Source organism: Apteryx mantelli, chromosome 9, assembly GCF_036417845.1.
Source record: "Apteryx mantelli isolate bAptMan1 chromosome 9, bAptMan1.hap1, whole genome shotgun sequence".
NCBI lineage: Eukaryota > Metazoa > Chordata > Aves > Apterygiformes > Apterygidae > Apteryx > Apteryx mantelli.
The window spans coordinates 6567926-6583717 of record NC_089986.1 but is presented as its reverse complement, the minus strand read 5'-3'; the positions used below and the strand labels follow the sequence as shown (position 1 = coordinate 6583717).

Genomic DNA, 15792 nt, shown 5'->3' with positions numbered 1-15792 from the left:
TAAAACCCAGTAGAGCATCCGGGACGAATAAACGCTTGGAGCTCATGGCTTTTGGGGCTCCTCAGTCAGCCTCTTTAGTACTGCCAGACATGTCACTGTGTTTATAGCAAGAGCTGTGACTCATAGCAAACCACCGTGAACATGGCCAAGTTGACTGAATGAATCAGCGAGACCAGTGCAGTACCAGAAGGATCGACTTAGGAGGATGCAAAGCTCAAAAATGCCTGGAGTTAATTTATAGTGGAGATTCACAGTAAAAGAGTTAGAGAAAGGCCAGTGAATAGGGGAGATAGTCCATTCCTCTGTCAGCGCAGAAATTCAGTAGATTTTCTTTTGTTTTGTCCAGTCTTGTTTTTAAATACTGCCAGAGAGACAACTTCCACCATTTTTATTTTCCCACCTTATAGGGCTTGTAATCAAGGAAGTATGTTTTTTTCTGTCATCTTGATGTTCCTAAGCCAGGATTTCTGAACCTTTCACAAAGTACATCTCACTTTAGGGCCTTTCTGTGGAAATCCAATATCTCATGATGTTGCTGCAGCAAAAACATCAAATATATGCATAAAAAAGTAAAGGGTGTCTACTCATCTGGGTGTCTCCTAGTGCTGTCTTGATGCACTTCATGCTGCCCCTGAAAACCGCGGCCATCCTTAGCTTCTCCTTGAATCTATCATATACTTGGGTCTTCTTTTTCAACAACTGACCAATCTTCCTGAATTTTTTTCTGAGCAGCCTAAGAGATTTAGATTTGCAGCTGTCATTAATTTCAGTGGAAATAAAAATCCCCAAGCTAGCTCTGGGGCTTCCCTCAGATCTTGTCGACATCATTCTGGCAGTGAAAGTGTCACAACTTGAATTCAGTAATGACTATGCCAGAGCAGAATAACAAGGCTTCAGCCTTCCTTCTGCCTTGTTTGCCTGTTTTTCCTGGTGGTGAGGGGCAGATATTTGGGGGTTGAAGCCTGTGAGCATGGCCGTGCATGCCGGTAGGCAGCGGGGGAGCGAGCAGGCGCTTCATGGAGTAGGAAAGAGCTGTAGAAACACGGTACAGTGAGTGTCTGGACATGGGTCCTTCTCTAACAATTATGCATCAAATAAGCATTTGAATGCACGATTTGGAATTTTAGGTTTGGTGTGATTGAATATGCATATTTTACTATAGTATTAGGACAAAACCTCTGGAAGCATACTCCGTGAGGTGTCTCCTTATGTCTGAGTAAAAGAAATTGCTAACCATACACTGGATTTGTAAGAAGGTTGAGTGACACCTCAAGCCAGCCGTAGCCTTTTGAATCAGGAGGTAAGTTGATGCCCCGGGACACGGGAGTGGTGTAACTGCATTGGCAGGGCTCCACGGGACTGTGGGAAAGCCTGAGATTGCAGGTGCTCCCTGACTGCTCACTTCTGTAGGCTGAGAGCAACAGAGTTACCTTCAGAAACCTGTATTGCTCCAGAGATTTTGGTACCGTGTTCTTCTGAAAGGAAAGCAAGAAGGCCTAAAGGCAAAAGGGAGCTCCGTGGTGGGGTTTTCCTTCCCTGGCTTTTGGGGAACAGAGCTGCAGCTTTGTTGTCCCTGGTGCAGAAAATTCATCATATGAATTCAAGATGGGCACCAGAAATAACTGCAGAAAAATAAAAATTAAAGAACTAAAGAATAGCACTAAGCAAATATTCATGTTATGCAGTATGGTGACTTGGCTTGAATATATTTTGGTCTTTCCCTATATATGTCATTCTTTTCCTATATATATCATTCCCTAATAAGCCCTCCATCTGCTCCTGGCACAGACTGAACCTTGCCGACTGGGTTTACCAGCAAAACTCTGGCTGAGAAGTAGGAATAGCATTCCTCGCTCTCAGGAGCATTAGGTATACTGCAAGACAGATATCTGTGCAGACCCCTTGGTGGAAGTGGGCAGATAGTCAGGGAGGATTTTACACGACATTTTTATGTCACGTTGTGGATTTTTTCCTTTCTAGGCAGAAAACAAAGGTCAGATCTTTACAGAGAACATACAAGACAAATGTAAGCGTCTAAGCATCTTGCTCTTTACATGTCCAGTTTCTTTCAATGCGGTTATAGGAGCTGGATGTTCAGTGGATGACAAAAATAGCTGCGATTCCATTAGATGTTAACCAGCTAAAGCAAAAGATCATCTGCTGGAAGCTCTTTTAAAGCAGTGCACAAAATTTCCAGCAATTAACCACAGATCAACTTATGCCAGCTATTGTTATATTCTTCTGCATGCGCAGGTATCATCTAGCTTGAAGGAACATTTGCATTAGCATGACAGCCTCCTCGCAGTGCTGTGGATCGTGGTGGTACTGCAGTGATCCTGGCAGTAGTCCCCTCACCCATGTACAAGGGAAGCTGTGTTACAGCAGGTCCTATAGCAGATACTCGCATCTCTCCCGTTCTGGTTTGTTTATAAAGCTTGCAGAGCTCACTGCTTTTGACGCATGAGCCTTTTCCTGCACAGAGTCTCACTCCTGTTCCTTCATGATGATCCCAAATAAAAGTTCCCACAACAGTTCACAGCATATAAGATTCCCATTTGCTGTGACAGGAAGCTCTGACCCAGTTTTTCTACCAGTAGGAAACACGTCTCCGTGCTCCAGTGCTTGGTGCGTCAGAAAAGATGATGTTCCAGGCATACTCGCTCTTTCCCTGGTGGCTGAGATAAATGAGCCTGTCACAAAAACGCAACCACCTAGAATATTTGTTTTCATTTGTTACTTGGAATTCCCCATCTACTGCTTTGCTGGCTCTTGCTTGCGTTTGGGAGCAGGAGCCAAGATTTCCGAGAGCTGCTTCTTGCGGGTGTTACTGCCTCTCAGCACCTGCCAGCGGTTCACAGGGAGGCTCTAACCTTGCGCAGCTCTGTGATTCCTCTTACTCCTAAATGCGTCTGATACAGCAAAGTGAACTTGCTCCTTTGAAGTCCTTGTTTCATGCCAGACCTCCAAGGACCTTCCCATTGGAGGCTTTGCCTTCATATGTCTTCCCTCATCAATATTTAAAACCTGTCATCTCCAGTGCAGCACAAGTAAGATCCCATTCTAGCTTACAAGGAGCTGCATATAGCTTTACCTGCAGAGTTATATAAACACAGTCCTGATTAATTGGTGCTCTTGCCTTGCATGAATAATAGATCTGGAGAGCGTAAGTACATATGGTAGATCCAGGCTTAGAGAAACTTGGGAAGTGTGCCCTCACGGTGGAAGGGGAAAGAAGGGCAGGAAACAGAGAGAAAAGGAGGCAAATGAGGAGAGATATCTGAATCTTTCACTTCATTTTTCAGCTGCATCTTGATGATTTTAATCCTTACTTAAAACTGGGTGCTTTGTGGTCTCAGTGGTGCAGCTCAGCGCACCCAGCGCAGGCGGGGAGGGCACCAGGGTGAGCAGCGGCAGATGAGAAATCAGCGCAGTGCCGGAGGCTGCGCGCCCTCCTTCGTAGCGCCATGTCCTCTCCAGATGTTTGCCAGCTGCAGAGGCAGGGCAGCCCGTGGAAGGCAGCTGGGCGCATCGGGAGATGGGGACTCTGCTGATTCCTAGTAGCTCTGTGGAGACAGCCTTTAGGTTGTTTAACTGCAACTGCTTATAATGTGACCGTGACAAATGACTTGCTTATAGCATGACGCGACAAAAGCACTACAGCACTGCCAGGAAAGCTCAAGTCAGCTCTGTGTTCATGGCCTAGGTAAACCAAAGAGCCAGGCCACAGAGGTCCTTTAAATATCCAGAAGAGCAGCTGGCCCAGCTCCGAAAGAAAGCCGTGCCCAGGGTTCATGGATTTAAATAGGTGTGGAGGAGGCTAGTGGTTAGATGTGTGTGTGCTTCTCATGGAGAGACCAGGAATGGGGCAGGCTCCCCAGGGCTGCTCCGGGGTGTGCTTGCCTGGAAGGATGGAAGGGCACGGCCACCTCCCTGGGAAAAAAGGAAAGGCTTTTGTGTTCTTCCTCGCATGGATTGGCTTTGTCTGTTTGCTGGATTGGAAATAAAGACCAATCAGGTAATTTTTATCCAGGCAATAGCTGTGGCATTCAGGGCCGTGCCTCCTGCCGGCCAAGCCCAGCCTACACAAGCATTGTGTGTTTTGTTATGGAGCATGCTGTTTTAACAAAAAGCATAAAAACCCAACCTACTCCCCCCAAAAGCTGTGTGGTATGCACAGTGGGTGGAAATTCCAGTTAATGTGTATTCAGCCAATTAGTCAAAAACTACGTGCTCTGTCTGCAGGGCTCGGTATTCCCTGAGGCCCATGTGTGTTATCTGAGCGTGTAGAAATGGTGACCTTCATCGACAGTTTTCATCTAAGGAGGTCAAGGGAGTGCTCGTGAAGTTAGGACTTCCCATGTATTATTGTTAATGCTGCAGAGCTACCATATCCCAGTGGCATGTCCTCTGTAATTCCTAGTATAGAGTTCAAAATAAAAATAGCCGTATGTTACCGCCACACTCAAAAAGGACACGCGTACGCCGCGAGTAACACATGCATCTCGAGCTTATGTGGGTAGTGCGACTGAATGTGCGTGGCGTGGGACACACCAGAGTCTGTAGCTAGGAGTTTATTTCAGGTTTAATGTAATTTTCCTTCCCTGAGCAGAGTTAAACAGCACTGATAAATATGGCTATAGATGGCACTAGAACTATGTTAGATCTCTAACATTAAGCTAGAGAAAATGATCAATGTCTCTGAGCAAGTTATTGATGGACATTACCTTTGCATGGGAAGGTATGAGTAAGGCAGACAATGACTCTTTCTTTTACTGTAATGTGGGGGTGTCCTTAAAAATTATTTTAAATAGGTACTCTCTCTCTCTCCCTGTATATATATATGTTTTATATTTATCTATCTATATCAAATCTATCTATATAAACTCTGCAGGTTTACTGCACAGCAACAATTTAAAGCATATGCATTTTTGTCTCCCGATAGCTCAACCAGCTCCTTGGGCAGAGCCACTGTAGTCAGCTATATATTCGAGACCTACATAGGATTTAGCTAACATACTGCAGTTCAAATCCCTTTAGTGCTTTCCTCGCTATTGCAGTCTGCTCAGTCACTGTGTATCTGCAGTGGCAAAAATGTCTGGCTGAAAAAAAAAAAAAAGAAGAAAAAAGGACCTAATCTTCTGTGCTTCAGCATGTTACCTCCCCATTACTGCTGCATGCCTGCTCGGTGCAGTGACAGATGAAGGTACCGCAGGCCGCAGCGTCCCCGGTAGCCAACATTTGCATTTGAGTGCCCTCTGCTGATCTGCCGGCTGCACGCCGAGGGGCCGATCCGTCCCGCATCAGGTGCGACTGCATTAGCAGGTTGCCTGGGAGGTTGTTCTCGGTGGTCTCTGGCGCTCTGGCTTTCTGGTGGGTCGTGCTCCCACGTCCCCTCGAGCCCGTCCTAGAACCAAGGCTGCCTAGCGTTTTGGCTTAATGCCACTCTGGTGCGGAGGAGCCTGCTGCCCCCTTGGGTGTTGTAGCCACAGTATTGCAAGTAACTTGGGCCTGACCCCCTGCTCGTGTGGACAGGAAAGCAGAGCAATTGGGGCAGTTTGGGGAGTTTCACTGGGTTAAAACCAGGATAAGAGTCAGGCCTGCTGGAGAAGTCTGTTCGCAGCAGATACCTCCCTTTTGCGCTGGGCTTATGACCGTGGTGGGCTCTTCACCGCTCCGCGTTTGGATGAGGGACAGCCACCGTTTTAGGGCATAACTGAGAAAGTGCTAGCACCTCACTAACGGTGCAGGTATGGCTCACGGTGCCGTGGGATTCAGTGACCTGCTGAAGCTTCTTTCAGCTTCTGTTTCCAAAGGTTGTTCTACAGTAATCTAGGGAGCCCCAAAACAGTCGCCAGCGAGGTGCCGCGTGAGAGTCAGGTGGGTTTGTTCACAGGCTTCCTCTGGGAATTGCATGTCCCGGCAGTTGGTTCTGCATGCTGTTGAATGAGGAGCAACTTCACGGCATGAGACCAGAGGAGCAGAGAGTTGTCCGGGGGGATGGAAAGGATGACAGTGTTAGGGGGAGCCAAGAGATGTTTGCTGCAGGTGTTACTTGAAGGGTAGGGCTGAGATGGGTTCTCACCGTGCCAGCTGTCCTGCCAGTGCCACCGCTGACAACGCAGGCTATGTGGCACACCGCAGGAATGCCGACTGCCCCACGTTAGTTGGTGTCACCTGGAGTGGGGCACCAGCATGCCCCGTGCACCCAGGACGCCTCACTGGAATAAACCTGTGAGGGCTCAGAAGCACCGTACGGTAGACAAGCTCCAGATCTCCCGCCCTTGGAACAACAAGCTGTTAAGGGAAAAAAATTATGAGTAGATCTCTTGGGAACTTTACAAAGAAAGATAAGGAGTAGCATCTTCTTGGGCAATTCAAGTCAAAGTCTCAGGTGACCCCGGAGCAGGTCATAGATGGTCGTCACCCCGAAACACCTTGGGGTCACTAGTGGCAAGGATGTTACAGAGCCAAGTAACCTGTGATGCAAACCAGGAGCGGGGAACTGGGGCAGCTCTGAGAGTGGCCCTGAGGACATGAAGCCACCCGGCTCATGCTGTATTTTAAGGCAGTTGAAGCAATTCAGCATCATGCTAGCTAATTATTTTTACCTCTTTAGTTTCTGTCTCGGAGCCCGCAGGACACGTTATAAGCACATTCTCCCCCTTTTCTGTGATCAGCCTTGCACATAGGACCTCTGAGTGGCATGTAATTACGAAACAGTATTGATTTCTAGAGAAGAGGCTGTAAATGTACAAGTCCTTCTCATAAAAAGCAGTTTGATCCTCGAATGACTTGACCGAGAGCCTTATTTTCCTTAGTAAATAACATGACTGATTGGTAAGAATTAAAAAAAATAGTAATAATTGGATTTGGGGTCTTCTATATTAGCTTTTGGTCTCAGCAAATGCAGTAGGGACGTATTCCCCTCTCAGTGGGCAGTCTGGTTCACATCAGCAGGGCTGCAGTTTATTTGCGTTGCTCCTTGAAGCCCAGCAGGATGGGAGGTAAATGTGGGTTGGTTTGCTCTGCTGCGGAGAGCGACGGCCACGTTTGCCAGAGCAGCCACTTGGTCCCATGCGACGAGGCGGCCCGCGGGGTCAGCGGCCACCACCGCAGGAGTGTTACAGGCTGCTGGGCAAGATGCTTCCAAAAAGCCATGAGAAAAAGGGCTCTGAGCACCCAAGAAACTTTTTATTAGCGGCTGCCAAGATCTCGATGGCTCACCTGTGCCTTTTACCCCTGCAGCAACAGAGGCGAGAGAAGGAGATGCGGAAGCAGCAGGAGCGAGAGCAGCGGCGGCACTACGAGGAGCAGATGCGCAGGGAGGAGGAGCGGAGACGTGCCGAGCACGAGCAGGTACCCCCGGAGCTCCAGGCTGGATCGGGTCCTCACGGCCTGGCTGCGCTTAGCAATCACAACTGGTTCAGTTCAGGATGATTGCCCTTAATGTGAATTCCTCTTAATTTAATAAGTTAAAAGTCAGATCTTCTCATAACACTCACATTTTTTGCCACTTAGACCACTTGAGCCTAAATTGCTTAATTGTTAACACTGCGTGTGTCGCTTCCACTGTTGTAATTTATTTCTGTGTGGATCCACTTGTTTGCCCGCAGATGTGGAGACACTTGACGTTGAGCTTTCCCACCCTCCCGTTCCCAGCGTAGGGGTTTGTGCTGTCCCTAGTCCATGTGTGCAGCTCTTCCCTCCTGGAGGCCCCTGTCCCGGCCACAGGAGCCCTTGGGCTTTGGACGGTGGTGAAGGGACTGAGAGCATCTGGGCTCTCAAGTGGGTGGACATCTGCACACCAGGTCCTCCTCGTGCTCCTGACAGGCTCTTCCTCTTGGGAATTACTGGCTCTTTCACCTTCTCTCTCTTTCTCCTTTGCCCCTTGCTGCCCGTGCCTCCAGGAGTACATCAGGCGACAGTTAGAGGAGGAGCAGAGACAGTTAGAGATCCTGCAGCAGCAGTTGTTGCAGGAGCAAGCGCTACTTCTGGTAATGGGGTGGCCCCGGCCCCGCCGGCCGCCGTCTGTCCGCGTCGCGCCCGCATGCGTCCGCCCGCGTGTGCCTGCGTGTGCTCGTGTGTCCCGAGCGCTCCCGCGACGCGGAGCTCGCCTGGGCAGGCGCCTTGGGAATGCCCCCGGCTGCGCGACGCCACCACTCGCGCGGTGCTCCGGCCCCTGCCCGCGGCACGGAGCCGGCCGTGACTTCCCTCGCTGCGCTTTGGCCTCTCCGCCGTACCTGGCCTCGCACTGGTTTCGGGCTCCTCGCTGCGCGCTCCTCTCATTGCATCTCTTCCCGTAGCGTGCTTTTGCCTTCGTTAGAGGTGCAGACCCTTCCTCTGTCCCGCTGTACCTGTTGCCGTGTCATTTTTAAGGCTGTTTGCAGCATGCTGGCATGTGATGAAGCTGTAATGTATCTGCACCAGCAAACCCACCCTGCAATGCAGGCTTTGGTATTCTGAGTGAAGACTTTTGTTTTAATTCCTTCACAGGAATATTGTATGTTCCTTCTCATGCTGTTCACATTCTAGACTTTTTTTTATTATTATTTCATTATTTTTTTGAATTGTCCTTTTTTAATGCTGGTAGCTGTTATTCTCACTGTGTTTTCTTTTAATCCACAGGGTTTACTATTTGTCTCTCTTCCCATTAGCTTTATTTAGGGAAAAGAAAAAAAGCCTCACACAAGTCCTTCCCTTTTAGAAAGGCGCTTTTAAGAAAAGCATTAATGATTTAGTAATTAAACCTCATAAAGCCCTAGGGATTGAGAAGGATCATACAGTTGGCTCTGCTGTGCAGCTGTTGCCACAAACAATAAATTGGTCCTACAAAGTGCTGCATAGGCTCAGCTTTAGTTGAATTTTGTATGAACCGATGATGTTTGGCACCTCATTGGCTTGGTCCTTTGTTCCTCCCATCTGGAAAAATCTGGGAAAAATGAATGGTAACTTATAAGCCCTATGAGAACATTATATTGTGTGATCAGTATCTGTTTGGGACTGCCCGAGGGATTCAGATCCCCACCTCCTGTTTCAAATGTGGATTTAAAGCCTCCATCAGTGAGATTACAGCTACTTAGCACTAATGTGCCTTTCTTGGACCAAATCTACGTGTGGCTTAGGAAGATGCAACACACTTGTGTTTGCGGCCTCTCAATGCCAAGGTCATGCATTCACACACTAGCCAGGCCCATCCCGGTGGCACCGGGCACCCATGTTGCTGTGTTCTTCTCTGGATAGGAGTACAAGCGCAAGCAGTTGGAGGAGCAGCGGCAAGCGGAGAGGCTGCAGCGGCAACTCCAGCAGGAGCGCGACTACCTGGTCTCCCTGCAGCAGCAGCAGCAGCAGCAGCGGCAGGACCAGAGGCCAGCGGAGAAGAAACCGCTCTACCATTACAAGGAAGGGATAAATGCCAGTGAGAAGCCAGCATGGGCCAAGGAGGTAGGAGAGAGGGAGGAGTGTGGTGGGGCTTGTCTGCATCCGCAGAGCTGGCTCCCCGTGCACGCAGCTCTGTCTGAGCTGTGCATGGCAGATTGCGCGCTCCTGGGTCTGCCTCCCCTCTCGCTCTTCCCAGCGCAGTGCCGTTAGCTCTGCTGGAAGCACTCCCAATTAAAAGCACAGCGTGTGTGCGTGTGTCTGCATGTGCATATGCGCATGGGGAGAGGAGAGTGGGGAAAGGAGGTTTTTCCATGAGGGATTGCGAGAAGGAGGAGCCTCCTGGAGTGGCTGAGCCGTAGCTGGGGCCGTGCGGCTGTGCCAGGCGTAAGCACAGGAGGCTCCTCTTTCTGCCGTGTCACTGCGGAGGGGGCAGAGCAGCGGTTGTGGCAGGGCTTCCTTGCTCACTACTATCTCAGTTTCCCCGTAATCAAACAGGGACCAGACAGCTTTTCCTCCTGTGGTAAGGGCCGTGTCTCTTGGGGTGACTGATCCTCCATGATGTTCAGGAATGCAAGCCACTTTGCTGTTTTTCTTTTTTTCCCCCCAACAAAAAGAGGGAATTTTTGTAACAACTGTGAGATCTTGACTATTAATTATTGCCTGACTGAATAGTCTTGAAAAGAAATGCGTTGTCTGCAGTGCGGTTTCAGGATCATATGCAAGCACTTTTTTTCTCCCTAATCTCTTTATGGTGGTTCCAGTAAAACTGATGCCCACTCTTGTTATTAATATTTCTAAAGTTCTTTGGATTTTGTTAGTTTAATTTTGTAACCCTACTCCTGGGCAGGAAGATCTTTTAATAACTTGCCTATTCTTCCCACTAAGCAGGATCGCTGCTCTGTTGCCAAGTGTCTGGCACCCTTTTGTCCTGGCAGAGATGCAATGTGCATCCAACACTTAGCTGTCTTCTAATCTTTCCAATTCGCAACCTTCAGCTGCACTAAATCCACAATACCTGCAAGCATCAAATGCTCAAAAAATTCAATCAGTTATCCTTTGCTAAGGATAACAGCATGAAGAGTTATTAGCATTTCTAAACCATGACAGGAGCAAAGGAAGGTGTCAGTTCCTCACATTCTCAAGTTAGATGTGGGCTTCAAAAATTATGAAAAATTTGCCTACTCCAGATGAAAAGTAAGAACTTAAGGTTATGACTATTTCCTTTCCTGAAGTATCACAAGAAATAAGAGTTTACTAATAGCTAATGCACCTGCCAGCCTGTCTTCACAGAAGCTTCAGGATTGTTCTCAACCCTTCCAGTGGAAGAAGAGGTTTGGTAGGTAGGTCTGTGGACAAGGTGTTCCCGTTTAAGACAGATGTGCCAAACAGCACAGCTCTGAGCCACCTTTGATAGGAGAGGCTTCCACCTCCATGGTGCCTCCATGGCCTTATGCAAAATTGAGTCTCTACTGTACATCTGCAGTAGTGTTAACAGTAAGTAGCAAACAGGAAAATGGGAGTAAATTCTCTTTCATTGCCTAGTTTTAAATAAATCACCTAGAACATTGCTAAAGTACCTCTGGCACTGTCTCCAAAACTATCTATAACAAAGATTTATGAAAAGGGATCTTTTTCTAGGGTGAAGGATAAAAGAATTGGATTTGACTTTCTGTTTCAAATACAAAGTTGCATTATATTAAGGGACTGTAAAATGGGAATAAGAGCAACAGCATATGGTCTCATACACTTTTCTGAAATCATAGGAGAGATGAGATTTCCTGTTGTTTTGAAACATCTCCAGCTTCCACAGTTTGGCTGTCCAAACCATTTATTCTTTACCTGTGTGACTGTGTCCGGTTTATAATGAAATGCGCCAAGTGGCAAATTTACCTTCTTTATGTTCTTGGGAGCGGTAGTTTGATTCACTGCCCCAACACAGCACCCTTGGGTAGTTCCCATAACTACTCCCCTCACCTCCATACCCTGGTTTGTCTACTTCACATAGTCCCATTTTTAGCACAGTTTAGCTACTTTGCTGCAAATATTGAAGTACAATTCTTACTGGCTATACAGATACCCAAACTTGTACCAACACTTACTATCATCATACCATAGTTGTTGCCATAATTTGACAATTCCAGTACCCAATCCAAACATAATAATTTAACAGAAATATTGAGACTTTATTTTCCTTTTTGGAACTGGGAGGAGACAAGTCTGGTGACAGACAAGTTTCTGTGCTTCCGCATATCTATACAGCAAATTACTATGTCAAGGAAGTCTTAGGTGTAAATTCTCCCTGCCTGCATTTCTGCAAGGCTGAAACACTGATCAGGTAGTCCATGCCAACACACATGGTGTGCATCCTCATCTGCTGTCTCTTCAACTCGCCTTCCCGTGAGTCTGGGGGATTATCCACTGGAGCGTTACCTTGGGATATAGCTTGCATGTTGGTCCAAACCTGGCCTTTTTACCCACACAAATCTCCTCTTCCAGTGAAAGACTAGCTGGGCCCTTTTGGGCGTCATGCTGGGAGCTGCTGATGTTCAAGCCAGGCATGTAGCATTAGTACTATAAGTAGTAGGACTATAATATACTACTAGTACTAGTATTTGTACAGTAATTAGCAGTTCTCTGTTACCGACCGTTCTGCTGCGAACCAGTGTTTGCTAAACAAATAGATGTCTGGATCTCATTTTTCAGTGAAAAAGCACCTGCAGCTTAGTCAGCTAAAGGACAGGTTTGGGCAGATCCCCGGCAGTGGAAAGAGCAGTTTCTTATATGACCTTACATAAAGGAGCAGCGAGGGGGATGTTCAAGTGGACATCTTCAAAGGGGCCTGGGTGCACTGGGCCTGGCCTTGTGGTGCTTCTTCCCACCAGCTTGACGCCTCCGTGGGTGCCCAAGGCTCAGCTGTGTCGCCAGCAGTGCTGTTCTCTGCACCAGCCAACTCGTATTTCAGCTCCTCCTTCAGTCCCCTTGGCTTTTGTCATCCTTCTTTTGCTTTGAAATAATTCATGGCACCATTAGCTGCTTTCCACTGGGACCTCCGCAGAAGCTGCTAGGGATGTTTCCCGTTTGACGTGAATCTTGAATTATATAAGAGACGGCTGGCGAACGGGAGCGATGATGAATTCCTGCAGAGTTTGGCACTGCAGAGTGCCGCTTTTTTCCCCTCTCTGTGTAATGCCATAGTCAATAAAACGCCGTGGAGTAGAGCTGGAGAGCCCCAAGCGTATCGTCTTCAGTGTGCTGGTGAAACAAAGCGCTTGGTGAGGTGTTGATGGTGGTTTGAAAACCAAGCATCTTTCTCCTTCCCGGTTCACAGACATCCCCCATTTCATTACTTTCCTGCCTTCTCCATGCAAACTTTGAAATCCTCCACAATCGGCTGCACAGTATGACTTGGCACTCTGCTGGCGAGCTCCCAAAAATAGCCGGAGGGATCGGTGTCGTCGCCTTTGGCGGCTGTGGTGAGTGCCAAGGCTTGGATAACGAGCAGATGTACTGGAGCTCCTCTGGGGCAGCCGGCAGCGAGCCTGTCCCAGCGCTCGTGCAGAGGCCACCTTGTTCAGGAGGAGTTCGCCTCCCTCCCCACTCCTCCCCATCCTCACATGCACTGCGAAGGCTCCTGCGGGCATCGCTGAACTGAGCTCTGCAGCCTCTGGAGCTGGTGGGCAGCGCATGGGGCAAGTTGTGAGGTCCTGTTGGGCCCCAGTGGTGGCCCGGGTGGTCACTCATGAATGAGAAACCACCCTTCCTTTAAAGAGAAAGAGTCCATACAATAGGATTCTCTTTCCTAAATTTTCATCTGACTTCTGCTCAGTATAAGGGCTCTTGTATGTCTTTCATGAATATATATTTACCTTAGAAAAAGCTATGGTTCTTTCCAAGCAAACCTATTTTATGGTTTACTTTTTGACATGACATGGTGGAATTAAGACATGCTAATGGTATTTAACACATGTATTAATGACTCATGAGTGAAAATATGCATCAGATCCCTGGTTAGGTATCAAAAATTCTGCATAGCATATGTTGCATGAATATCAGCTCATGCAGTCTAATCTTAGTAGCACACAGATTGCACATATGTCTGGGTTAGCTGAAACCGTTTTATTTCCACCAAGATTACCTGAAAACAATGGGCCTCGTTTTTATGTCTGTATCAGTAATAGGTTTTTTTTTCCTTCCATACACGACAAGGTGCCAGACTTGCTAAATCTAGATCAAAGCCAGACATTTTCTGGCTGCCATGTTTATTCCTGGATTCAAATCTAACAAAAGCACTCCTTGTGGTGTTTACAGTAAAGGATCCCCTTGCTTCAAGATACATTTATGAAGAGGCAAGAGCTGCTTCTCAGAAGTCATCTGCTAGAAGCACCTTCTCGAGGCTTGCTGCCTTTCCTTGAAGCTTTATTTTTCCATTTCGGATTCACAAGGAAGAGTTACGCACATGAGATATAAATAGTCCTTTCTTTGGACTCTTTAAAATGCATTTATTGCACAATCTGCTGGGTGACTTGGATTCCATAGTCACAGAATAACCTGGTATATCTAAAGAGAAAGGAGCTTCCTATATATGCCTTGGTTTTCAGTTATGAATGGCTTTTTCATGGGGCTTTCTTACTCTTAGAAGCTGGAGGTGCCACTTAGATTTCCTAATGATACCTGTTCATGATCTCAGACCTCACAAATACAGCAGTCCAGTGAATCCTGCTGCTCTGTGCTTGCACAACATATCGTAGCCGTGTCCGTAGTGGCAGTCCCTTGGAGCAACGCTACATTAAGCCTACAGTGAACCGGGCAGGACTGCAGGCAGCGCTTCCTGTGCGAGGGTGAAACGCTGGTACCCTGTACAGGCACTCTGGTTTGTTCAATCAGTCACAGCCGAGGATGTCGCGTACGCAGTGAAACAAAATGCTGAGCGTTGTCCACCTCTAAATTGAGCTACTAACATCGAGCCACACTGGAGAGCATCTGAAAAAGCAGCTCCGTTTCAGACTCTTAATGGGGGCTAGGGGCTGGGTGCTACCTTAGAAAGGGAAGGGGGGGAGGAGGAAAACTGATAGAGGCAAAAATACGATGGAGCAGATAAACCTGGGGCAAGTTAATGGGGTGAGGGAGAAGGAAAATGAAGTAAAGCAAAGCCAATACAGATTGCGTGAGAGCCTGAGCTTGGCTGAAGAGGTTGGGACTGCCGAGATCCAGAGTTGAGCATTTCCCAATACGGACATCCTTAAAGAGCTCAAAGATCTGGTGCGTAAAGCGACCCAGTCCCTTGGTTCAGAGAGTGGAAAATAAGCAGGAAATACGATCATCTCTTTGGAAAGCAGGCCAAATGGCTGTGCGGTAACTAGATCGTGCACTGGAGATCCGGCGAGGCAGCTGGTGTTGATGGGCTCTCCTCCCATGTCGCCGCAGGTGGAGGAGCGCTCCCGACTCAACCGTCAGAGCTCGCCGGCGATGCCTCACAAGGTGGCCAACAGGATCTCTGACCCCAACCTGCCTCCTCGCTCCGAGTCCTTCAGCATTAGCAGTGTGCAGCCAGCCCGGACCCCACCCCTGCTCAGACCCGTGGACCCGCAGGTAATGGTGCTTCCGCCCAGCAGGCTCAGTTACAGAAACCAGGATGCTCGGGGTGCCGGTAAGGTCACGAGAAAGATTGTGGATTGAAGGAAATAATGTCTCGCTCCGTGGTTTCTCAGCCTGAGGTGTGTTTGTGAGTAAGGGCAGCATCTACATTCATGAGTGGATTCTTCTTTTCACCTCCATGTGTTAGAAACATCATGCTGGGTTATACCTTCCTTTGAAGCATCAGGTACTGGTTCCTACTAGAAACAAGCTGAGGACCTAGAGGAACCGCTGGTCTGCGCCAGTAAGGCAGTTGCTCTGTTCCTCTTCGGTTATGTTTTATTTAAAGGACTAAAACTCCAGAGCCTGGTACAAAAGGCCTAGGATGCTTTGATGCTGAGGATCATCAGAAAAAGATTTTGCTTCCTTTGTTACTTTACTTCAAAGTTTTGTTTTGGTTTTCCATCGAGTTAACATCAGTCACAAACACATCCGGAAAGGGCAGTAGGTCACAATGAGGAGGGGAATCGTTATTTTAAAAGCTAATCCCAGTCACAAGGTCCGTAAGTACCCCACCACGGAAAGTTGTGAGAGCATCAGGGCTGGACCCGGTTCAGTGCCCGCAAATCCTGCAGACTCAAGCAGGGATTTCAGAGGGGAGGAACCAGGTTTTTGGTCCAGATTCACATGGGCTTTTTGTGGGAAAATGTGCTGAAAAGTGCCATCCGCCTGTGGTATGTGCATCTGTAGGTCAGCAGGACAATGCCAACTTTAAATAAGACATTGCAGGGAAGTCCTTATAGAGCTATTTTTTCCCCACATATATAATCCAAACTTAAA

At 47.9% G+C, this 15792-nt stretch overlaps 1 protein-coding gene across 5 annotated transcripts in view; it reads left to right on the top strand.

The window, feature by feature from the left end:
* Positions 1 to 15792, top strand: part of TNIK (TRAF2 and NCK interacting kinase) — a 203510-nt gene that overhangs the window by 151532 nt on the left and 36186 nt on the right. For 4 of the 5 annotated variants that reach the window (XM_067301614.1, XM_067301613.1, XM_067301610.1 and 1 more), the window contains 4 exons: positions 7246 to 7356; positions 7908 to 7994; positions 9241 to 9441; positions 14803 to 14967. In XM_067301614.1, the coding sequence (XP_067157715.1) occupies positions 7246 to 7356; positions 7908 to 7994; positions 9241 to 9441; positions 14803 to 14967 (564 nt within the window). The remainder of the gene's footprint in view (positions 1 to 7245; positions 7357 to 7907; positions 7995 to 9240; positions 9442 to 14802; positions 14968 to 15792) is intronic. The other variant, XM_067301611.1, reaches the window with a different exon arrangement.